This window comes from Gadus chalcogrammus, chromosome 21 (assembly GCF_026213295.1).
Source record: "Gadus chalcogrammus isolate NIFS_2021 chromosome 21, NIFS_Gcha_1.0, whole genome shotgun sequence".
NCBI lineage: Eukaryota > Metazoa > Chordata > Actinopteri > Gadiformes > Gadidae > Gadus > Gadus chalcogrammus.
Window position 1 is genome coordinate 6,814,885 of NC_079432.1, and position 24,917 is coordinate 6,839,801.

General features: G+C 44.4%; 2 protein-coding genes across 2 annotated transcripts in view; one reads left to right on the top strand and one right to left on the bottom strand.

Annotated features, from left to right (window-relative positions):
• Positions 1–513: 513 nt before the first annotated feature.
• ddx1 (DEAD (Asp-Glu-Ala-Asp) box helicase 1) lies at positions 514–9,167 on the bottom strand. The gene is made up of 26 exons (XM_056582008.1): positions 9,097–9,167; positions 8,926–8,977; positions 8,717–8,780; positions 8,497–8,526; positions 8,262–8,364; positions 7,801–7,848; positions 7,575–7,658; positions 7,393–7,476; positions 6,758–6,834; positions 6,611–6,683; positions 6,424–6,500; positions 6,175–6,289; positions 5,686–5,824; positions 5,388–5,448; positions 5,149–5,247; positions 4,960–5,049; positions 4,486–4,674; positions 3,840–3,891; positions 3,287–3,433; positions 2,800–2,894; positions 2,611–2,683; positions 2,383–2,455; positions 2,071–2,113; positions 1,862–1,957; positions 1,328–1,448; positions 514–1,209 (listed from the first exon to the last, which is right to left on the bottom strand). The coding sequence occupies exons 1-26, from the start codon at positions 9,110–9,112 to the stop codon at positions 1,079–1,081; spliced, it is 2,232 nt and encodes a 743-aa protein (XP_056437983.1). The 5' UTR covers positions 9,113–9,167; the 3' UTR covers positions 514–1,078.
• A 195-nt stretch (positions 9,168–9,362) lies between these two features.
• nbas (NBAS subunit of NRZ tethering complex) overlaps positions 9,363–24,917 on the top strand; it is a 132,895-nt gene continuing 117,340 nt past the window's right edge. The window contains exons 1-14 of the mRNA XM_056581911.1: positions 9,363–9,509; positions 9,917–9,968; positions 10,195–10,231; positions 11,647–11,724; positions 12,913–12,960; positions 13,477–13,520; positions 17,348–17,481; positions 19,711–19,844; positions 21,208–21,306; positions 21,956–22,094; positions 22,257–22,322; positions 23,185–23,313; positions 23,690–23,753; positions 24,140–24,333. Coding sequence (XP_056437886.1) covers positions 9,417–9,509; positions 9,917–9,968; positions 10,195–10,231; positions 11,647–11,724; positions 12,913–12,960; positions 13,477–13,520; positions 17,348–17,481; positions 19,711–19,844; positions 21,208–21,306; positions 21,956–22,094; positions 22,257–22,322; positions 23,185–23,313; positions 23,690–23,753; positions 24,140–24,333 — 1,311 coding nt within the window. The 5' untranslated portion in view covers positions 9,363–9,416. The remainder of the gene's footprint in view (positions 9,510–9,916; positions 9,969–10,194; positions 10,232–11,646; positions 11,725–12,912; positions 12,961–13,476; positions 13,521–17,347; positions 17,482–19,710; positions 19,845–21,207; positions 21,307–21,955; positions 22,095–22,256; positions 22,323–23,184; positions 23,314–23,689; positions 23,754–24,139; positions 24,334–24,917) is intronic.

The window sequence follows — 24,917 nt, forward strand, 5'->3', positions numbered from 1 at the left end:
GATTACATTATTTTTCCTTCGAATAATGTTTGTCTTTCCATGAATGCGTTAGCTGCGTTCACATTTTTCGACCCTGTGCGGCGGCTTGATAGTGTTGGCTGCCCCCAAATGAATATGATGGTATTGCACGGAGAGCAGACAGGCTTGACATGAATCGATCAGCTTTGGCTGAATTGTCCCCACGCTATCTTTCATCCATGGGTAACCGTCAAACAAATATCACTCCTTAGTAAAAAATGAATCTGTAAAGAGCCAAATACTTCATAACCATTAGCAAAGATAACATGACATTGTACACACATCATGACAATAAGGATGACATATTTTCCCTAATAATCATACTGGGTAGCAAATAGCAATACATTTCTAACTAATCATGTTGCTGCGGATCAGTCTACACATGCCCAAACAGATGCGTTTCAAATATGATTGCCTAAATAGCTGATACGCTGTTGAATTTGCTGTAATGATTAAAAAAATAATTTGGAGAAACATTTCTTAGAATCCATATACAATCATTGCCCAAATAATTCACAAGTTACGGTTTTCAAGAAGTTTATTTTCTTTCTTGGAAATGTATTCCGTGTTTTCAACACACCGGAATATGGGGGGACAAATAAAACGATTCAGCGACCATCAAATGTTTGAAACTAAATTACAGAAACTTCATTGCCCCAGATGCTCCCTTCTTTAATTCTAAAATTAAATACACATAAAGAACAGGTAAATGATATACATATATTCTGTAAACCCTGCGATATGAAGCCTGCAAAGTGATCAGTCATAATTGGCTTTTCCCCCTGAAAACACACCGCATCATCAATCATCTACTCATCGATACCCATCCGCAATGAAGTCCCCATCACTTGAGAAAAACCTTTCAGTCGGATCTCATCCCTGACATAATACCAAGTGCCGAATGGCCTGACAGGCCCCCCAATAAAGAAACATAGCACATAATACCATCCAGTTCATCCTCGTCCTCAAAAAGCAGCACAACAGGTCGTGGTCGCGGGCTCCGGCTGACTCAGCCTAATGGCGTTCCGGTGGTTTATCAATAGAGCGGTGTGTTGCGCCTCTAGAATGCTCTGAAGAGTTGGTTGGGCATGTACCCAAGATGCAGGAAGGAAGTCTGGGCCTCTCTCTCCAGGTTTGCCAGCTCCTGTACCGTCGGGGCCAGGGCTTCCACGTGACCCTTGTAGTTACTCCCTGGAAGGGAGTGAGTCATTTAAAAAGGTCACATTTCAGAGTCCGCCCACAGAGGATTCTTATGAGGGGAAACGCTTATTGACAAACACAAAAGGCTATTTTTGTTCCGGGCCCGTACCTCCCATGGCCTTGCGCTTGCCGTAGGTAACCTTTCCATCAAAGTCGTCCAGGGGCACTTTGATGTCCGCCTCGCACTGCGTGATGGTGCACTTCAGATGCTCCTCGATGTCAGACAGGAGCTGGTGGGTCGGGACATCGACAAAGAGAAGGAGAGGGAGAGGGAAAGAAAGTATAGAGTGCGAGAGAGAGGAACAATTGGGAAAACAAAAGCAAATGAGATCGTAGTGTAGTAGGGATCTATCCAATAACAACAACAACAGATAAATGCAAGCTGTTGGAGTTGTTAACCATCTGCGCCCAATATGAAGAACATCTTGGGCTTAATATACGCGTCTGTGCTTCTTGAGGCAGTTATCTGGCTACAGTAAGAATGCTTTTGATTCCCCGCCATTCCCACTATATCGTCCCTCCTCTGCGCAAAGGGATCAACTCTGCCTTGTTTGTGTTTGTGCCCAGAAAAGCTTTTAAAAAGCGCCGTCATAGATGGTTTGTTGGTTTGTTTGTTGTGGTTTGTTTGTCTGTTGTTGTTTACCTCCATCTCGTTGTACCAGATGGTGCAGCCTCCTTCCTCCTTCAGCCGCGTGTTGTAGCAGCCTCTGCCGCGGTTGGCACACACATGGTACCACACCTTCATCATGGAGATGGAGACTGTTACTGACACTCTACACACACACGTCGTACGCATACAGACACGCTTGGTGAACAGGACCTCAGTGCAACACTCGTGTTATATTTATTTACCTTCTCCTTTTCCACTGCAACCAAAGAGATGGCCAGTCCCATTCTGTGGGAAGGAAGGGAGAATTAGACGTCTTCCAGTACTGACGCTGGCCACAAAGCTTAAAGCCAATCCTTTGGGTCAGTGAATCCCGGAATTGGTTCTAGACCGGAGTCACTCTTTCAAAGACTATACCCTCGCGAATATTTACTTTCCCCTAATAAAGATGTAGACACTTACAAAAGATAACAAGAGCATGCCCTACTTTCTTGAGCCATGACAAGTTAATTGGAGCAATACCCCGCTCACAAACACTTCAGACCGAGAACACTTACCTCTCTGCTCTTCCAACCCTGCCAATACGATGGACATAGTTCTGCTTTTCATCGGGTAGGGTCACGTTGATCACTGGGGGAGAGGGGGGGAGGTGAAATGCGCCACACATTGTGAAAGACATCCAAGCGTTGACCCACTCTTTGACATGATCAAACATGGCCACCGCTTTATAAAGTCGGTAACGTCTCCTCCAATGTCTGGGTACTCCATCGTCTTCCATCTCTTACCGTAAGGGACTCCGTGGATGTCGATTCCTCGGGCGGCAACGTCCGTGCAGATCAAGTGCCTCACCTCCTTCCTCTGAGCAACACAAACAGAAACCCATAAAAGTGAGCAATACAAACAGAACGGACCTCCGGATGAATCGGTCCCAGGTTTTATTTTTTATTTTAACAACGCAGGCCTTCCGTCCCCACCTTGAACCGCTCCAAGTTGTTTTTCCGTTCTTGGGGTTTTCTATCACCATGGAGACAGACACAAGACAACAGGTGTTCCTTGTTCTTTTCCGGACCTGCGGATAGGAATCAAGAGTGCAGCCCCGGGCACACTCGTTATATTTGTGAATCATTACATTATCATGGAAAATGGATTGCATTTATAAAGCACTTTTCCTAACCAGTGGGCCACTCAAACTGTTAACAATTATTGCCAAACGTTCACCCACTCATTCACAGACCCAACCACGCAAGGCGACAGCCGGCTCATCAGGAGCAGTTAGGTTGAGGAGCCGTCGACACTCCCACCCCCTAGGGGGAGCCAGGGATCAAACCGGCTGCACCTCCCGTGCCACTGCCGCCCACGGTGCCATTATAATTATAACTTTACAACAGAAACACATGCCAAAGCCCCCCATCTGTGTCTGTGGATGGGTGGCTCCACAGTGGGTCCTCACAGCACACTCACCGCCTCCCTGCTGGGTGAAGTACTGCTCCATGTTGTCGCAGTCGATCTTGGTGCGGCAGAAGATGATGGCCTGGTCCATCTTGTGCTCGGTGATGGCCCTGATGGTGTACTCGCCCTTCAACAGCTTCACGGCCTCCGACCACGCCTCTAGGCAAAGGGAAAATAGTGTTTGAAACTCAAATTGACTCAAATTAGTTCATTAGTTTGTTTTATGGGTCTGAAATCATGAGGCCTTCAAGCTTTTCTAGTCAGGGACAAAACGTCGGTATAGAGACAGGTATAGAGACAGGACACTGAAGTAGGGTTTCTAGTCCAGCCTCATCTGTGAGTGTGGTTAGCCTTTTAAGAGACAAAATTAAATGCATTGGTTTCAAAACAAATGACACGCCTTGAATAATATATTTACATCCTCTAGTGGGCCTTCTCATGTTTATCCACCATTGAAATATATATTCTAGAACAAAGCATCACTTGATAAAGTGACCAAAATCAGAAAAATATATCCATCCAAGAAGCAGGTCTTAATCAATCATTTGAATCGTTTGGTTCTAACCTGCAGTGTTGGTTCCTGGTCTTGTGTTGTCTTTGGCATGGACCTCGTCGGTCTACACAAAGCAAAAGCGCTGACAATCAATAGTTGTTTAACACAGTGAAGTCCCATTCTTGTGTCTACTAACTAATACTTATTTTATAATAACCACAATATTATCTACCAATAATTTTTCTTGGTCAATAAATTACTCCATACAATGACCTCAGTAAGTTCAGTATTGGGCTAAAATGAACAAGTTCCTTAGCATTGGTTTAATATGAAATGGTTCCTTAGCACTGGATAATATGAACCAGTTCCGTAGCATTGGTTTAATATGAAATGGTTCCTTAGCATTGGGCTAATATGAACCCGCTCCGAACCCGTTCCTTGGCATTAGACTCATGTGAACCCGTTCCATAGCATTACTCATGTGAACCTGTTCCTTAGCATTGGACTATTGTGAACGTGTTCCTTAGCATTGGACTCATGTTAACCCGTTCCTTAGCATTAGACTCATGTGAACCGGTTCCTTAGCATTAGACTCATGTGAACCGGTTCCTTAGCATTAGACTCATGTGAACCCGTTCCTTAGCATTAGACTCATGTGAACCGGTTCCTTGGCATTAGACTCATGTGAACCCGTTCCTGAGCCCGGGGGCCCTCTGACCTGGATGTGGTTCTTGCCCAGGCGCTCCCAGAGCCGGTCCTTCTTGGGCGCCACGGGGACCACCACGTGGTGCACCGTCTCGGGGACAGAGTCCTCGCCCTTCAGGTCCACCCAGGTGGGGAAGTGCATGATGCGCTCCGACAGCTTCTTCACGTCAAAGGAGTGCAGCGTGGCCGAGCACACGATCACCTAAAGGGGGGAGGTTTAGTCGTGGAAATTGTGGGTGCAGAAAGTGCATCAACATGCTTTATGGAATGAAACAAAAATAGCAAATTTTCCTAAATGTTGACGAAAGATTTCCCAAAAATTTAATATTCTAAATGACTAATTGCTCAGCAAAAATACAAAGCACACTAAAATGCATCAACTAAAATGCATATTTACACATTCTACCATCGTCTTCGAATGCCAAATGAATGACCAGGAAGTTTTGTACGATCGCCCAGATAACTACACTTCCCATCAGCACCTCACCTGCAGTCGTTTCCCGTCTGAGGTGACCTGCGGGATCTGGTTATACAGCCTGGTGATGAAGTCGGTATACCCTGCAGACAGGAGACCGTCCTGGGGAGCAAAGATTGGAGCGAGTGTGTGAGTGAGTTACTATCACCTTCACAATGTGTCCCAGGTCTATGGATAATTCCGTAGTCACGTTGTACATACACACTCGTCCAGGACCAGGAAGCGGATCTGAGACATGCTGAGTTTGCCGGTTGATATGAGGTCATCTAGTCTCCCAGGGGTTCCGACGACAATATCAACCTGATTGGAGAGCACATGAGACAGGCGTATAAAATAAATAAATAAATTACAAGAATTCCTCTTTTATTTAAATCTCGCCCACTTTCACATCTGATGAGGTGGACAAAATAAAAACGCTTGTTCGTGCTAACGATGCATACCCCTTGTTCCAGAACCGCCAGCTGTTCCTTGGCAGCCACGCCTCCAATTATCAGTAGATCCCTGCAGTGATTAAGACGAAGGGTGGACAAGTCAATTCAACGGCTCCACCCACTGGCGATTGATTGGAATTACACATCCACCTTGACAAACCACACAAGAATAATGTTTCCTACAGAGCACATAAGGTAATTACCTCCTTAATAAAACAATAAATCCTGCATAGTGTGTTAGAAAACCTCGGCATTGTTCTATCCAACGGGGAGAATCCGTTTTACACGAGCAGCCGGCTAGCCGTACCTGACTTTTGGGTTCTCCACGTATTTCTTGAACTGTTTGACCACGTTGAGGGTCTGCTCTGCCAGCTCCTTGGACGGCTCGATAATCAGGGCTTTAGGCGCATTGGAGACCACTTTCACTTGGCTCACCTTGGCACTGCCTGAACATAACAGGAGAGAGTCAACCACAATCGTTTGAAATTGATTATTGGGATGCATTTGCATTGCAGTTCTCGGGTGACTGACAAAAAACGTTTTATTACATTTAAAGTAAAGGGAGGATTGTAATTACATGATGCTGAAGAACATATGGAATCAACAATAAACTTGCAGCACAAAATGACTTTGTATTATCATTGCTTCATTTGTTATAAATACAAAAAATAAAGACGGCCATGTCACCATCACTATCCAGTGGATTCTCTTGTATTCTTTCCACCAAACCCTCATAAACCTCCCCCAATGCTTTTCTTCTCAAGAGACATTTTCCAAATTGACAGAAACCACACACCTGCCTGCGATGACTTGACACTGTGCCCGTCTGGGGCTTGGCACAGGGCCATGAAACCACTCTTGGGAGGGTTCTTAAAGTCCTCATCGCCAAAGTTGAACTTCAACTCTGCATTCTAGCCGACGGACAACAAAATAAAAGGTCAATGCGCCAACATGAATGGAAAAACAAAACGTCCCATAATATCCCGTCTCCCTGTCACGGCCGACGTTGTGATGAAGTGATTTTTATACAATCATCTTTGCTTACCTTGAGGACACAAGAAGCAAAGAGTGGCTGATTCTTGATGTGGGGTGGGACCTCAAAAGCCAAGCCGAGGTCCGTACCTGACCAGAGGGATGTGTTGAGAGGCAGTGTGGTTAGCGGAGAAACAATTTGATCAAATACACATTGTAAATAACGAGTGCCATAGGAGTAGTGATCAGTAACACCAAACCGTTTTTGGCGAAAGAGATGTGGCCCATGTCGAGATCCAGGTAACATCCAATAGTATCATGCATGGTGAACTCCTATGAAAGAGGATGAGGTTAAAACAAGGAAAAGTTTACTTTTGAAGATGACGTGTTCACTTGTTCACACTTACCTCGCCATAACTGTCAAATTGTTTGTTGTGGGACTTCTTTCCCGTTCCGCCAAAACCAAAGCTGAACTTATCAGTTCCTAACGAAACACAAAAAGTTAAAGGATTGGTGAAACAGGGCAGGGAAATGTCTGCGCATTGTGTGTCATTTATTATTTACCATTTAGTAATTTAGCCTGACACTTTTATCCAAAGCGACTAACAGTGAGATCCTCTTCTGGCTCTGTAGTAATGTTGTTATAATTCACTATCTTTGACCAATGACACCATATTTATGTTTCCACCTTTTTTGTGACCCGATACAAACATAATCCTAATCAAAATAAAAACAAATTAATTTTGCCAAAAAGGCGTCTTGTATTTAAAAGTCCCCTGGCTGACATCCCTAAAACCAAATATACATATATTTTAGTTAAAACATTTTTCTTTTTAATTTTTATTCAGAAATTTCCCATGATCCCATCCACATGTCGGGCGACCAAAAATGTTGAGAAGCCCTGGATGAGGGACATCTTGCTCAGGGATGGCAACAAGGTAGACTGAGGGAAATTGGGGCTCAAAACCAAAAGTCACACCCACTAACGACGAGTCTACCCGGCCCCCCAATGCCTAGGCCCTATAAGGGGACCCCTCCGTACCTAGGTCCAGGGCAGCCAGGCTGGAAGACCATCCGATGCGACAGAGACCCTGATCATGGCAGGACACTTCGTAGTAGTACTTCCCTGGGAAAGAAAGTAAACAAGAGCACAAGGTAAGAAACCATATGAAGCGGTCTTCTTTGTCTCGTTAGAAAGGTGACATTGTGCCTTCATAGTTTTACCTTTTGTGACCCCTTTAGTGGAACGGCAGCCGTGCCACTCTTTAAACTCCCTGCTCTGGCAGCACATTCCGTCAGCGCCGATAGCTGAGGGTATTTAAATGACACAACACAGGAAAAAAGGTTAAAAGAAGGATCTAACTGAATGAAATACAATATCGCCATCTAGTGTTCACATAGAACCATGATCAGATAGAACCAAATGTATGCTGTAGTTCAGGGTACTCACCAAAAGCTGGACTGCGGTCATATGGATTCATCTGCCATTTGTTAAAGACTGCGATAAAACAAAACAAGTGCATTGGTCACATGAACTGCAGCAGACCAGTTCTTTCTATCTTTGCCCAAAGAATCATCAGTAAATGTAAAAATAAAAAGTTTCAATTTAGTAGTGGAGTCTGCAGTATGAATAAACTTTGACCAGAAAGTCAGAACTATTCATAATAGGAACTTTAATTAAAACTCTTAATTCTAATTACATCAAATAAAGTAAAATTAGGTTAATTCAAACATTTCAAAGTTATACTCAACTATTAACAAGGCTACTATAATTAATTTTAAATGAATTAATGAATTAATCATCAACCTCTTGGTACATGGGATTTGTTGTGTGGGTAAATCCTGTGTCCAATGACATAACAAATCAGTGCTGCACATTCAGTGGTTTTGATATTCCTGACTCGCTCTTACTTGCTCCTCCTGACTTCACAGATGATTTTCCTTTCCCACCCTTGCCCTCTTGTTCGTCCTTAAGAGTTTCGTACACAACCTGAATCACAGGAATACTGAAGGCCTGGTAATGAGGGAGTGAAGAATATGTTAACTATGAATACTTTTTAGTGACAAAAACAAATCAAAATGCTCTCAAATGTCCCTCTCAGTGTGAACTGTAACTATAGTGCATTCCTAATTTCCTTGTACTTACCCCCGTTTTGCCGCTTCCAGTTTCTGCCGCCTGGAGGTAAAAAAGAATAATGAAAATGTATTTCTTTGTTTTGGGTGAATTTGAAAGGATTTATTTATATTGTAATAAAAGGGTTAGTAATAATAATCAAAGCACAAACCAAAGTCAGCAACTACTTAAAAACGTAACGGGCATAAATAATTGTTAGATTATTATATGATCTATTAATACTTATTCCTACCATGAGCACATCACCGCCGCCGAGGATGAGTGGGATCGACTCTGCCTGGATGTCAGTTGGCAGTCTGAAAGCCCATGAACAAATAAAAAGCCACGATCAGTGTTTATAAAGTCGAGCTTCTTAAGTCTTTGGTTTACAGAACTTGCATTTCAAATAAAAAGGCAACACATAAAACAGCTCATAGCATGACGTTAGGGAAGGTAACTCACAGCCAGCCCAACTCCTCCACTGCCTGCCCAATTTCAGGCATAACACCCATTTCTGAAGAGCAAAAGTACGACCATTAATACACGGGTTGACTGGGATTCCCTAAATAGTCCGAACATCATTACGTTGTATACAAATGCAATAGTAATATGGTAAAAAGTCATTTGAAATACCCGAGAATGCTGCCATTCTTGCAACTGTCAATGCAGCAGGACCGGATGCAACGTGTGACACGGTGCATCTTATTCAATAGCCCGGGCTAAGGGTATGGTTCCGGATTAAATATTATATTGTTTTAAGATAGATAGCCATTTGAATTTTGTGAATACAAATGCTTTTTGAGGTATATTAGAGTATTTTTATTGCAAATTAAAAAATATATGCATACATACTGTTTTCCTACAAATTGTAGCTATCATATGCGCTTCTGGCTTCATTCTCATTTGTCCCTTCTCGCATACTGTAGAGACGTTGACAGCTCCTTACGGTAAACATGGCCGAAAAAAGCATTCTGGAAAGCGAGGATGAAAACATTTTATATGATTTGCTTATTAATACTGAATGGCCGCCCGAGACGGACACTCAGGTATGTACAAACCAAGCTTAAATTATATTTATTCCGAAATGGGTTTCTGAATGGACCTTGGACTGTTCTGAAAGTCTTAATCAAACACTGAAGTGAAGCCACGTCGCACAGACCTATGAGTCGCACAGATTAACTTCACCACCATCGTTACCCACATAACGGGTTTGCTACTTTGGGATGTGTAGAAAAGTTGCTTTGGGGGTTGCTATTGGGGTTGATCATGTTCAGTCATAGTTCGCATTAGCAGTGCAGTGGGATGCTTGCTACAGCATTGCATTCTAACATGTGTTCGTTTTAAAACTCTAAACCAGACACTTGTTTTGGACCATGAAACCTTAAACTTGGTTAACACAACAATTGTGGTTGTAAAATGTATGTTTGTTCTGCAAACTTCCTGATATTGGCAGATACGAGGCAACAAGGAGCACAGTACATCAGTTATTGCGAAGGCAGTAGCAGGTGAGAGCTTTCTTATCTTTTGTTAGATGCATGTATGATACCTCGATTTAGTTTAGAAAACAGTGGGCCAAGAAGCGACTACAGATTAATTAATCAAACACAATGAGGGCCTTATCAGGTTTCCATGAGAAATACTCAAAATATTGCAATATAAAATCAAATATAATCATTGTTTGTTCCTTGTTGATATAGTAAGTAGGATATTGACAAATTGTGTTTATTGCAGGGCCATTCCGGTTCATTTTACACTATTTGTGGTATAGGTAAGTCATTCTTTTACTACAGTCAGCAAATATATCAGTCAAAGCTCTAAAAATTACTATGACCACATTATTTAGTGGGTGTTTTAGATGTTTCCGTCAATACAACATTGATAATTTGATCAAAATATTAACTAAATTAAATCATTAATAAGTGCTTCATTCAATTGTAATGTAATTCATAACTTTACAATTAAATTAAATGTTAAAGTAGTATAGTTATCTAAGGTGTTGTTAAGTTGCCGTACAACAGGTTGTCAATATTACTGATGTTGTTGCAAATTAACATAATTGATCAAGATGTTAATTAAGATACTAAGTAAGTAGCTTATAATTTAAGATTGTAGTTTGCTACTAAATCAACATTTCTAGAATTTAATTAGAGATAAAAGATCTGAGAATTAATCTCTGCTCACTTGCACTGGCAACAACAATCACTGCAAGATGTGTTTGTGTCTTTGTTTTACCACTTTCATGTCAGGTTTCATGTTAATTGACACTATCATTTTTTTACAACTTCATTTGTTAGCTTTTAGAGTACATAAAAAATGGTTTAGTACACAAAGTGATACGTTGTAGTGTTGTTAAGGTTTTATTATTAAATCATTGCACAATGATTCAATTGCAACCATTCAAAAGTTCAGATTCCCCCCCTTTCAAAATCACCCTGCACAATAAAAAGTATTTTCTTTGGTTGATTTTAGGTACCTAAGCTCTCCAACAGAGAGCATTAAACATTAAATTGATCGAAGCGTTTTCACACTGAATTTTCCACAAAGTCTATTTAAATTTTGAACAAGGATGCCAGCTTGCTCTTCTATGACAGCTGGAGTGTTTGTTTCCATTACCAGCTTGGCTACTGTACCCTCTTTACAATCCTCTATTCCCTAAGTGGATTCTTACTGATGCCTCCAGATTTTCTGCACTTAATTTGTTTTTTTTAGGGAAAGTTGGTCGTTCAGCACTTCCCATCCACAGATTCTTTTCATGGCTCTATCATTGATTACTTGCTGCGATTGGTCTCAGCTTCAGGTCAAGTAACTTCAGATGGAAGAGCTGCTGATTGTAAATGCCAAATGTAAATTTTGCAGAGAAGAAACCATGTCAGAGTGAAAAATAAGTTCATGAAAAATTTTCATTAAAACAATTATCTTAATCCCCTGAAGCTATTTCGTTAAAATATCACCTAACATTATAATTAATTAAGTTAGCTTAGTTATTACAATGAATAATGTAACTTTTTTCTGATGAATCATAACTGCACATTTATTTTGTCGGACAATGCATAAATAATAATTAAGAAATCTCAATAAAAAGTAAATGCATTTATGAATAATTACCAAATGTATCATATCACATCTAAGTTAAATACAAAAAACTGGAAGTGAAGTCTCATTGTTTTTTAATCGTCTTTCCAGTCCTTCGAGCTCCTCTCTGCCGCCTGGACTCATTCGCCTGGCCAGCAAGCAGATCAACTGGCAACTGGTCCTGGCAAGGTATGCAAATATGCACGCACGCGCATACACACAAACACACACATGCATGCATTAACATGGACGCGTACACACAAACACACACATGCATGCATTAACATGGACACCCACACACACACACACACACACACACACACACACACACACACACACACACACACACACACACACACACACACACACACACACACACACACACACACACACACACACACACACACACACACACACACACTTACTTGTGATCAATGGCTGGACATTGGATACTTTGTTGCAGACATCGTCTAAGCCTCCCTCTCCCTGATTATAGTCTTCTCCACCAATCATTGAGTTGTACTCATTACAGCCCAACAAAGCAAGCAGGGAGGCGGTCCTTAATTGGCTATCGATTTCTGTATCTCGAGACAGTGCTAAGTGTGGACAATTGATGGTGCAGATGTCCTGGACTTTAATGCACTTGATCTTTTCATTTACTTTCTATCTTATCTGTTTAGTTTCTATCCTCTGTCTGGTTAAATCTCTTGTGGAATAATCTCTGACCCCCTTAATGTTTCAATCAGTATCTGCTCCATCGCTGTTAAGCCTTAAATTTCATTCCACCTTTCAAAATCTGTCTTCATCACCCCCGTTTATCCACTCAATATCTCCCTCTTGCTCTTTTTTTTCTCTCTCATGCACTAAACCACACAAAGACACACAACCAAGACAGGAGAAAGTTCATTTATTTATTACGTCCAAAAGAGCTTCAGCTACAAATCTATATTAAATAGACAGAAACAGGAAGATTAAAAATTGGTTTGTGAATGAAAAAGAGGTGGGGAAAAAGAGGTGGGGAGAGAGAGACAGAGACAGAGACAGAGAGCCCTCTTACAGAAGTAGTTATCATCCTTAGGTACTTCCGGTTCTTGGTAGTTAACTCTGAGAACATTTCTCAGGTTTGTCTCTCTTGAATAAACACTTGAGCCCTGCAAATGTTCATGGAGAACTGACACACACACACACACACACACACACACACACACACACACACACACACACACACACACACACACACACACACACACACACACACACACACACACACACACACACACACTTTTGTATTCATTCATTGGCACTGAACTACATTGTTTTACAGCTGTGTTTACTCCCTCTTATCTCATTAAATGGTTATACTCTTTCTCCCCACAGTAATGGCAAATTATTGGCAGTGGTTCAAGACCAGTGTGTGGAGATAAGGTGATTATTGAACTTGTCTCTCCCTCCATCTCCCTTCATATGTTTAGGAGTTTGTGTTATGTCTGAGGTTATTCATTGTGGGACGTGTATCACATGCTCTTGTAGACAATCTGCAGGCTAGGCTTGTATTAAATGAATTAAATGGCCTGCTCTTTTTTCGTTAAGCTATTTGCTAAACTTCCAAAGCTCTTAAGAGGATTTGCACATACCTCTGTTGTATATAATCATAATACGTATCATTGTTATGTTATTATCCTTCATGTTTTACTTATATATAATACATTATATACATTTATTAATTTGTATTTGTTGTTAACTATGAATACAAAAAATTGTTGAATTGTTTATTTTCATTATCATACTATTTACTTGCTTAAAAAGTAGTTACATCTCGTTCTTTTATGCATTTTAGTGGGAATGTGCGTGTGTGTCCGTGTACTTGAGTGTGTGGGTGTAATTGTGTATATGTGTTTGCGTGCTAATTTCTGCATTTGTTACGCCTCCCTCGTCTCCCAGGTCTGCCAGAGATGACTTTGGCTCCATCATCGGAAAGTGCCAAGGTGAGGAACAGCATCCACATGTATATGAACACGCAGATCAATCTTAAGGCAACTTTATTTACATAGCATATTAAGTCGAACTCTTGTGCACAACATACATGTACCATCCTTGCTCCTTACCATGCATGAGCATTGGGCATCATCGGGGTGTGGTTGCTGAACTGCATGCTACATAAGCCTGTGTGTGTGTGTGTGTGTGTGTGTGTGTGGGTGTGTGTGTGTGTGCGTGTGTGCGTGTGCACGTGCGCGAGTGCAAACTGCCAGCAGAAAGTTAGTCTCAGGGAATACTATTAACTATTGGAGTTAATTAGAAGGGGTGACGGAGGCCGCAGCCTCCAGTCATTAGCCTCGTCGTCCCAGCGCCTGATCAGTTTAAATCACCCTGATGCTTTGATAAGCTATGGAAATAGCCTGCCACGGAGATTTTAATTGCTCCTTCTCGCATGGCCTCGCAACGTTTTTGGTCACCCTGTTGTAATTGAGGTTCTAGTCCGCCAAAAAAATGGTACGGATTCCCTCGACGTACACGATCATCAACGGGCTTAAATGCTTGGTTTGAATGCTTCTGATTTGAACCCTGTGCCGCTGCTTCCCACACTCATCCCTTGAATTTCCTGATTCGTGCGTACGATTCCTCTGGTCGCTCTCTCACCTGACTACCTCAATCCCCGTTCTCCCAGTCCCCTCCTTTCATTTGGCTCTCCCTCTGTCTATTCGTTCCACTCCGTCTGTTCTTCAGTGCGGCTCCGCTCTCCTTGTAGTCCACAGTGTGGGTAACAGTAGCCCCCAGGCCCCGCCGCCGCCCCACAGCCTCTCTCTACTCTTCCTTTTTTATTATTATTCCATTTCATTTCTCCCCTTTTCATTTCACTTTCACTTTATTTCATTTCACAGAGATTTGTCCTAATGGATTTTCAGACGATCCCTGCCTTTAATGGCGTTTGCGTTTAATGGAGGTGCGTGCGCTCACCCACGGCGCGCGCGTTTGTGTGTGTCTGGGGTGTGCACACGTGTGTGTGTGTGTGTGTGTATGTGTGTGTGTGTTGGTGGGTTTCTGGGTGTGTATGTACACACATGGTTTTCTCTCATATTCCATCTTTCTGGCTCATGTTTGCCTGTACATAATTCATAAGCGATGAGCCTTGATGCCTCCACCTGCTAGGCTTAAGATAGGGAGCTGCAATCGGGCCGTTGGGCATATTCCTCCCCTTGCCACGACGCAAGGAGAGACAGGACTCAGAATGGATAGAAAAAGAAAAAGTAGGATTGCAGCTACTCGCCCCCACGCCCTGAAAAGTAGTCGAGAGAGAGAGAGAGAGAGAGAGCGAGAGAGAGAGCGAGAGCGAGAGAGAGAGAGAGAGAGAGAGAGAGAGAGAGAGAGAGAGAGAGAGAGAGAGAGAGAGAGAGAGAGAGAGAGAGAGAGAGAGAGAGAGAGAGAGAGAGAGAGAGAGAGAGAGAGAGAGAGAGAGAGAGAGAGAGAGCAAAAAGGCAGAGGACGGAGGGACTCAGTCAAACGGAGACATTCAAAGCGATACCGAGCCGCCACAGAGAGGAGAGAGAATGGGAGATAAGAAGGGGAAAGGGAAGGCTAGAGGATAGGCGAATAGCCTCCATGTCTCCCTTAATGGCCATGTGCGTTCTTCCGTCCCCCCCCTCCACCGAGAGCAACATATTACCTGCTTCCTGCAGTGCTCCCTGATAGCCCGGCCTTAACATTTGGGCAGCTATTATTTCTCTCGGTGGGAGTCTGATTCATTCTCTAATTCTCCCTCTCTCGCTCTCGCTCTCGCTCTCTCGCTCTCGCTCTCGCTCTCTCGCTCTCTCTCTCTCTCTCTCTCTCTCTCTCTCTCTCTCTCTCTCTCTCGCTCTCTCTTTCAGTTGTGTGTCCGACGTGTCTTCCCTCTCCCTGTGTTCATTTAGGACTCCAGACAGGCGGTATTGAACGGCTCAGTATGATTGCATCATGGCCCACTCGGGGCCGGCAGGGCAGGCCTTCCACAGCCAAAGCTAAATTAAATTCAGTAAATGTCAATTGGTTTGTTATTCAATATCAACAAAGACATCGAACGCCCCCTTATGACACTCGGGCATGAACACAATCTGATGCAGTACATCGGAGCTGTTGGGGCCGTTTTAAGGGCGGATTCTGTCTCGGCATCCTGTTTGTATCGTATCGATGCGCTCTTAAAGGGCTGCTGGCTTTTTGGCGGCTCAATGGCTCAACCCCGCTGGCGGGCTACCCATGTGTTTCAGTGACCCAGGGTTCAATCCCCCGCTGCGACACTTGGTCCCCTCTCTTCCACAGTCCACACCTTTCCTGGTCTCTCTCCACGGCCCTGTCCATAACGGCACTGCGACGCGCCCATACAAAGACACTTCCAAAAGCTGCAGTGTCCTACACGTCATCCACGGCATGTCGGCTTGTCGGCTTGTCGGCTTGTTGTGTTCCAACGTCCGATGCCAGGATCCGGTCTTCACCAGGGCTGTTGGGGGGGGGGGGGGGGGGGGGGTCCTGCTGGGTGCTGGCTGGGTGCTGGCTGGGTGGCAGGGCCTGACAGGCCCTGCTGCAGCTAGTGGCAGCAGGCAGGCGGTCCTGGGGTGCTTCATCACGGCGATATGGTTACGCTCGCAGCACCGCTGAGACAGCAGATGGGTAAAACAGAAGGCTACACTTCAATAAAAGTCTAATTTATGGTCTCCAAGCTTGCTCTCTCGCTCTCCCGCTCTCACCCTCGCTTTCTCTAGCGTCACACACGTATATGTGTGTGTTGTATGTGCATGGGTGTCTATATGCAGATTTGTGTATGTGTGTGTGTGTGTGTGTGTGGGAAAGGTGTTCACATGGTGTAATGAGTTCTGATATGCGGCGTGTATTGCACAGGCACAATGCTGTGTGGCTGTGTGGAGATATGTACGTGCATGAAGATATCTACGTGCGAGGGTGCGTGTGAGCTTAAGGGGCGATTATTGAGATGGATGACTCTGGCTGTCTGCCATGGATAAATTAGATAGAGTGGCTGGGACGCACATGTTGATGTATAAAACTGCCACGCGCCTTCCCATCCAGTCCTGGCTTCATCACAGACCCACCAGGGATTCAGAGTTTCCTCGTCTAACTTAATAAGAAATATGTGTCTGGCTCTCCCTGCTCTGCTGTCCTCTGCAGTGTTCCTCCGCAAATCGGATTGGGTTTGGGACAATCCTCAATCCTCCAATTTGAATCTTGTACTGAGCATATGGCGGCAATTGAGTTTCCCGTCTTGGAATCGATAAAGTTGTCCCTTCTATATTTATTCTTTCATTCTTTCTTTCTTTTGCTCTTTTGTTCTTTCCGTCTTTTGTACTGTTGATGGGCATGGGCACGTAGCTGGTGGATTTAGTGTTGGACTCTCAGCTGAAGGTTCTGGGGATGATCCCCAATTTAGCCTCCCAGTCTAACCTGTAGACATCCCCGAGTACTTCCTGTTTGTAACACTTGGATGTTGACTAACACACCACTTCCTGTTTGTAACACTTGGATGTTGACCTACACCCCACTTCCTGTTTGTATCACTTGGATGTTGACTAACACACCACTTCCTGTTTGTAACACAGGGATGTTGACTAAAGCACCACTTCCTGTTTGTAACACATGGAGGTTGACTAACACTACACTTCCTGTTTGTAACACATGGATGTTGACTAAAGCACCACTTCCTGTTTGTAACACATGGAGATTGACTAACACACCACTTCCTGTATGTAACACATGGATGTTGACTAAAGCACCACTTCCTGTTTGTAACACATGGATGCTGCTCTACCACTCTTTTCCCTGTTGGTTCCAGTGCCAAAGGACCCCAGTCCCCAGTGGAGGAGGGTGGCCTGGAGCCACGACTGCGCCCTGCTGGCCTACGCCGACAGCACCGGCACCGTCCGGCTCTTCGACCTGATAGGCAGTGAACTCTTCCTCATCCCCCCGGTAACCACGACCACGCTTTCTCCGACAACGTCACACTCAAAGCGTTTTTCAATACCACCATCCTTTCCCTTCTTTTTATGTTGTGTATGTCTGTGAAATCATACAAACGTCTAATCTCTCGATAAATGGTTGTTCTGTGGGATACCTGAGTTTAATTTGCCAGTCGTAAAATTTCATCCTTCATCAACTTTCATCGCTAATTCCAAAGTCTGGGAAATGCACACCTCGACTAAAAAGTTCACTTTCGGTGTCAACCTCCCACCGTCGTTTTAATATTGTGTTAGCATGAAAAGGCATCAGTGTAATTTGGCACCAGCATAGCTCTTATGAGACTGTAGGCTTTCCGCCATAAACCTGACTCAGTTGGGGGTATGGTCTATCTCTTTTGTTGAGGCAATAATGCATATTTGTGAATAATTAAGTAAATTGAAGCAATTAAGATAATCGGTGTATAAAACAGTTGGAACGGTTGTTTTCAAGTAATCTTGTTCACTTACTTAAAAGCAAAGTGGGTAAAACTAAGAATGGCACTAATAATCAAAAAAACTAACAAATGAAACACATAAAAATGCTGGTACTAATTTTTTTTATAATTGCTTCAGTACATAACCTAAATATACTAAGCTGTTTATGTGACAACGAAACGACAACAAGAGCATGCTGCAATAAAAATCGACAAGATTTCCACTACATACATTTTCCACATAGGAGACTAGCAAAACAATGTTTGCTTTTAATGACTTTAATCAATGCTAAATGTATTTCGCACACCTTGTAAATTGTTTATTTGATAGTCACTTAGTACAATGAATCATCTTAACCAATCCCTTTTTTATGGGCATGCAATGTGATCCTAACGGCTATAAACATTTTGCTATGCTCTTCTACCGAGTATCAACTTAATTCTAAAAGTCCTTATTACACTGGTAAGCCTGTAAAATCACCCCTTAAGGACTTTTTGATTATTTGACAATGTATTGTTACATAGGCTTAATATGTGTGTAACTGAAAACAACAAGGCCATTGCAGGAAGATTTTTTGCACTGACAGTAATTTGCTAACAAATAACAAGATGATATGGTATCCTTTTATTTCAAATATGTCATAAAGGTAATGTTATTAAGTGAAAGGTTATTCAAACAGCCCAAATCATTTAAGGGCCTCACCTTGTTCTTCAATTGAGTTATAAATGAAAAACTTAATAGAATCACACACACTTACACACACACACACACACACACACACACACACACACACACACACACACACACACACACACACACACACACACACACACACACAATGGGCAGACATTTAAAAGTCTATCTGCCATTCCTCCCCACTCCCCTCTACTTTCAGAGACTCTCTGCCAATCTTAGGGCTTATCCTATCACCTCCTATCACTCTGCTCTGTCGCTCATTCTTTCTCCTTATCTCCCTCACCTCTCAATCTCCCGTTGGGTGATAGAAAGCACACTTCTGTTCTTCTCGTCAAGCAAGGCTCACTTTTCACTTTTTTTGAAATACTTTAAGATCTTCATTATTATATGCCCCACGTAACCAAACTGTCACACATGAATTTGCGCGCGCACATACACACACCCAAGTCTGTGCGATTTACTTTCAGTGTTGGACTTTTTTGGACTTTTTTTTATCTAGCTTGTCTCCCTTAAGTGCTGTAAGTGCTGCAATTTTATTTGCTGAGAAGCCGGTTTAAAAAGGTGCAGTTGATGGAGAACATTGAGCAGCATCTTGATATGAAACCCTCCTCCCCTGTCTCTCTCTTCCGCGCAATCTGCCCCTCATTGTCTGTTCTTATCTCTTTATTCCAGCCTTCGCTATTCAATCCAGCTCACCCATCACCCTCTTTTAACTTGTTCTTTATGTCCCGTTCAATACAATTTACAATCGCTATAAGTCAATACGGTTATGGCTCTCTGCATCGCATCTGGAGGCAGAATGCTGTATATATTCAGACTAATTGTTAATGCCGTATCCCTCGGTGCTCCAATCTGTCGATCCGTTTAGCTCCCTTCTCCTCTTCTTAAACCAAGCTCTCATTGTCCACTCTCTCTCCCTCTTCATCCAATTGTCTCTGTCTCTGTCCCTCTATGTTGATCTTTTGCTCTGTCTCTGTCTCTCTGTCTCTGTCTTTCTCTCTCTCTTTCTCCCTCTCTTTCTCCCTCTCTCACCCCATTCACTCTCCCCCTCTCCCCCCTATTCCTCAAGGTGGTGAGCTTTCCAGGAGATTTCAGCTATGCGGCGGCAGGCCTGATATTGCTGGAGTGCACGGCCGGAGCCCAGTGGTCGGCCGAGCTGCTCGTCATCACCTACGGGGGCGGGCTCAGGAGCTACCTAGTCAGGTGGGTGAGACCCTGGTGAACGACGTCAAAGTTTGATCGGTCAGCCAAATGATTAAACGTCCACTTAAACTGTGTGCAGGGTTCTAATTAATATTGGTTTCCAAGTGGCCGGTCCTCTTTCGTGTACAATCTGTGCAGCAATACATGAGACGGACCATTGTGGGGACCGGCCCTTGATTGTGCATGCTTGTCTTTTGTTAATCCCTGGGGTGAGTGGCAACATGTTTAATTAGCAGAGGTTCTGCACGCTCGTTGTTATTCAAGCAGTCTTTATCACAACACTGGTGGACGTGCAGGCAGTGTGTCTGTGTGCTACTTTTGTTTCCCCCGCGTTGATTTGATTGCCATTTCTTCTGGGATTTTCAATTTAATACTGTTAATTAGCTGTAATGGATGTTGGATAGGATTTAGAGTGTGCACGGAATCTTAATCAAACCTAAGTAAATATCAATGAACACACACTACCGTACGCACACACATAAACATTAAGAGCACTGGTTTTCAAACATTGTATGTGTTCGACTTTCCTGTATGCAAATGTGCTTATTTAGTTTTAATTGACTAAACTCTTGTTTTGTGTGTGTGTGTGTTGTTTTGTCTGTCTCTCTTTACATCCTTTTTTCATCTATTCTTTCCCACATTAAGGATGTGGTTGTTCCTCCTAGACGTCAAGTCAAACTAGAATGTGTCATCTTTCTTGGCAATGACATATATTTTTTATGACAAGTTCGGTAAGAACTGGATAATAAATAAAGTACTACAGTATGATGCAATGCACCTGACGTTGTTGTAATCTAAAATATGAAGTACCAAGAAGAACTTCAGACATTTTCCTTGAAAGGTGCGGCAGGGATGTTCCCCCTTTTTGAGTTTTTATTTTACAGTTGTGACTTGTCATCCCCAAGTCTCGGAACGGCAATGATGTGATGATGTGTTCACATCATCAAGTCTCACTACTGGTACCCCCGCCCCCTCCTTGCCATCCCCACCTCCTACACCTTCCCAGATTCACTTCTGATTTGTGCGGCGACGGGGACATGACGGGGACTGATATGTGTCTGATGTCTATGGTGTCTCTGATGTCTCTGTCACCCCCCATTGGGTTGTGTAGGGAGTTCATCTCTGTGCAACTAACTATCAACCTCTGTCTCTCCCTTTCTGTCTCGTTTTCTCTGGGTCTCTCTGTCTCTGTCTGTCTGTCTGTCTGTCTGTCTGTCTGTCTGTCTGTCTGTCTGTCTGTCTGTCTGTCTGTCTGTCTGTCTGTCTGTCTCTGTCTCTGTCTCTGTCTCTGTCTCTGTCTCGGCCTCCTTGTCTGTCTCTCTCTGTATCTCTGTCTCTCTCTCTTTCTGTCCCTCACTCTCAGTGTTGGTGCCAATCCCAGCTTCCAAGAGAACCACAGCTTTAGCTTCTCAACCCACTACTCCCATGGGATCACCTCTGCCATCTACCACCCCGTCCACCGGTAAATATACAGTATAATAAGTACTCTCTGGTAGTAATCCTAGCAATGCATAGCCTCCTGTAACCAATCTATTGTGGCGCAAGCACTTTGAGTGAAACAAAACATGTGTGGCTAACCTCGTATTACCTCACTTCATTTAAATTAGATTTAGAACTTAGTCATGGTTTTTGACTCTCAGCCAAAATGTTCTGGGTCCGTACCCTATTGTACGCAGCCATGCTTTGAATAAAAGTGTCCGCTAAATAGAAGACCAACAGGATTACCTCCGTTATAGCTCTAGGGTGGCCAATCAAAGTAATTGACCACCAATTTCGAAATGCCAGCTCATGTAAATCCTGCCTTACGTGTAGCTCCCGCGTGTGTCCAGCACTAGGGGGCAGTGTTGAACCAGACTGCAGCCACGCCGTCCACAGTAGGGCTTCTCCTTGTATCCCTGGGTGGTTTAACCTCTTGTTTCACGGCTGATGTTTGTACATCACCGTAGTCGTTACGGCGTCGTGAGGGCCACAGACTTCAAAGGCCCTTTGTGTATCAAATGAGTTGTGTCGATGTTGGCCAAGCTCGATTGACCCGCACAACATCAATATGTGTGTGTGGGTGTTTCTGTGTGTGTGTGTGCGTGTTTTCCTGTGTGTGTGTGTGGGAGCAGACTCTTGCTGGTTGGGGGGTGTGAGGCAGGAGATGAGAGTGTGCCCATGGCCTCCGGCTGCGGGATCACAGCGTGGAGGGCTCTGTCTGGTGCGCCCCACTACAAACAGGTCGCCAGCTACGAGGAGCACGTCAACACAGTGAGTCACGCGCGCCGCACGTGCGCACGCACACAGAGAGTGACGCACGCACGGCATCGATGGTTAATTATGTGTAGTCTGTGTGGTATACTTTGTGGTGCCTTTCAAGTACAGACATAAACGGAAGCTTAATGAGTCATGTGATGTGTGCCCTGTGTTCAGACCCAGAAGAGGGGCTACTTCAAGATCCCCAGCTTCAGGTTGTTCTCCAGGCAAGGCGATGAGAAGGTAAGGCCCTCCTTTTCCATTGTATTGATGCGTCAGATGAGCCTCCATAATCAGGAGTCCACATGAAACCCTTGCATGGGAGGGTTTTCCAAATTCATGAGTTTGTTTTAGATGCACCGGCAAAAAAGGACTTTAATCCGAGATCAGTGGAAAGCAAATGCATGAGTATACACATTTTAATTGCATTGAAGCTGATACACAATAATACATTGGGGGAAGACAGATCAGATCATTCAGAGCTGTAATCGGTTGTCGTATGCAATGATAATTGAACAATACAAGCAACTTGCATTTGTTCTTCACTTGGCTCGGCTCGTGCTTGCCAAGGAAACGCTATACATCTTCCCGGAGTCCACACTTCATTCCAATCACAGTGCTCGTATTGTTTAATTACAAACTACTCAATACTTCGGAGAATCGGTTGCCACTCGAGGAAAGCGCTGAGTTTACACTCATGTGTTTTCCGCTAGGGTGTTGAGCTGGAAGTGTGGCGGCTATCAGCCACAGTGTCTACTCGACTGCCGTGTTTCAGAAACGGCCGACCATCTGGCCTCGAATCACAGGATTAAGCGTAGACGCGCCTTGATAGGCTGAATTCGAAATCACACCAGGTTGTCAAAACAGAGATGGAGTTGAGAAAGAAAATGTGTTATGTGTTCTTGAAACTTGACATACGAGTCACGACAATAAGTATGCAATGTGTTCACGAAAACAATGAGTCCTCAGTGCGGATCCGCATTCCCCTTCCAGTGTGCGGATTCGTCAAGCGCCTGTCAACCTTGTAGGTGTGTGTGTGTGTACGTGTGTGTGTGCTCCCCTATACTGTAGTTCTCTGAATGCATTGTGTCCCCATATGGCGTAGGACGGTGTGTTCCGCATGAGCCTCAGCCCTGACGGCGGCGTGCTGGCCGTCATCCACTTCTCTGGACGCCTGTCACTCTGGGAGATTCCCTCCCTCAGACAGAAGGCTGCCTGGAGCCAGGACCAGCAGGTGAGCTATCCCCGGTGGGGTTGGGGGGGGGGGGTGTGGCCGTTGGGCGCCTGCACAGAATGGGTGGGTCCTTTCAAGTGTGCCTTCATTTAGGCATGGATAAAAAAACAAAAGTATTCTTAAATATATATAGTCTACAACAGAACCTTGGCTGATGCTATTTGTGTGTGTGTGTGTGTGTGTCGGTTTGTGTTTGTGCTTCTAAGTTTTCCCTCAACCCACGTCATTTAAAACATCAAACACACACCCAGTGTGTGTGTGTGTGTGTGTACATGTTCAGTTGATTAATCTCTTTAGCCCCCCCCCTTTCCCCCCTTCCCCCCCCCCCCCCCCCCTCCATGGTCCTCTCTCTTCCTCCTCTCATGGCCGCCTGCAGCCAGGATTTGAGGAGATCAACCCCGAGTGGAAAACTTCGCTGGAGAAAAGGAAGAAAATAAAAGGTACCGTTGCCCCCAGAGGGGGGGGGGGGGGGGGTCTAACCAAGCCTTATCTGTGCTGCTGACACAGGCAGCGCGCATCGCCCCCCACTTAATGCCGTTTCACACATCTTATTCACAGAAGGATGTTCCTGTTTAGAAGGGAAGCAACACAGGCTCTGCTGTGAGACACATAGGACAAGAGGCAGACGTCAACCTCTGCGTGTGCGTGTGCCGTGTGCGTGTGTGTATGCGTCTGCGTGCAATGCGTACGTTCCCAAGTGTGCATGCACTGGCACAGCATGTGACCGGTCAATGGCCTAGTAGTCAATGACCGTCATCAATAGCGAAACAATCGTCTAGCATCACGCCCTCACTCCTCCCTTCCCCCCCCCCCCCCCCCCCCCCAGACAAGGAGCAGTACTATCCGTTGATGGACGTCAACTGGTGGAGCGAGGACATGCTGATCCTGGCCCGCTGCTCTGGCTCGCTGACCGTCTCCTCGGTGCGCTCGCTGCGCAACCTGCTGGGCAAGTCGTGCGAGTGGTTCGAGCCGTCGCCGCGCCTCACCCCCGCGCACGGCGGCGGCTTCCTCAGCCTGGAGGTACGCCGCTAACGATCTCCGTGGTGCTACACGCTCTGTGTGGGCGGGTCGACCGTGTGTGTGTGTGTGTGTGTGTGTGTGTGTGTGTGTGTGTGTGTGTGCCTGCCTACACTCGTGCATGTGCTGGGATTTATGTGGGGTGTTTGAGATTGTGTGTGTGTGTGTGCGTGTGCGTGCCGGGACTTGTGTGGGATGGGTTGGGGGAGATTGTGTATTTCTTGGTGTGTGTGGATGTGTGAGATGTGTGCACACGCATGGATGAACAGGTGCTTGATTATAAATCGTACCGAGTCTCTTTAGTTTGAGCCTTTGTCACGTCACAATGGCACGGTTATCATGGTAATCATTGTAGCCATGAGATGAAAAAACGATCTTCACCTTGCGATAATTTGATCTGTTGCATTGTGTTGAGGGTTCCAGTGTTGTTCTCCTTGTTATCAACGTGCTTCCTCCTCGTTTTAACATACCTTGGTCCATTCCAAGTCCTGGTGTGTGAGTCATGTGGATATGTGTGTGTTTTGTGCGTGTACGTGGGCTAGTGATTTAAATGTTGGTCATAACATCATAGGTGTAAATCTGTTTTT

Excerpts from the sequence above, each read along its gene's own strand:
- ddx1 (XM_056582008.1), bottom strand. Across the intron at positions 7,659-7,800 it reads TGACCGCAGTCCAGCTTTTG|CTATCGGCGCTGACGGAATG; the intron begins GTGAGTACCCTG and ends AAATACCCTCAG. Across the intron at positions 3,892-4,485 it reads TGGGCAAGAACCACATCCAG|ACCGACGAGGTCCATGCCAA; the intron begins GTCAGAGGGCCC and ends TGCTTTGTGTAG.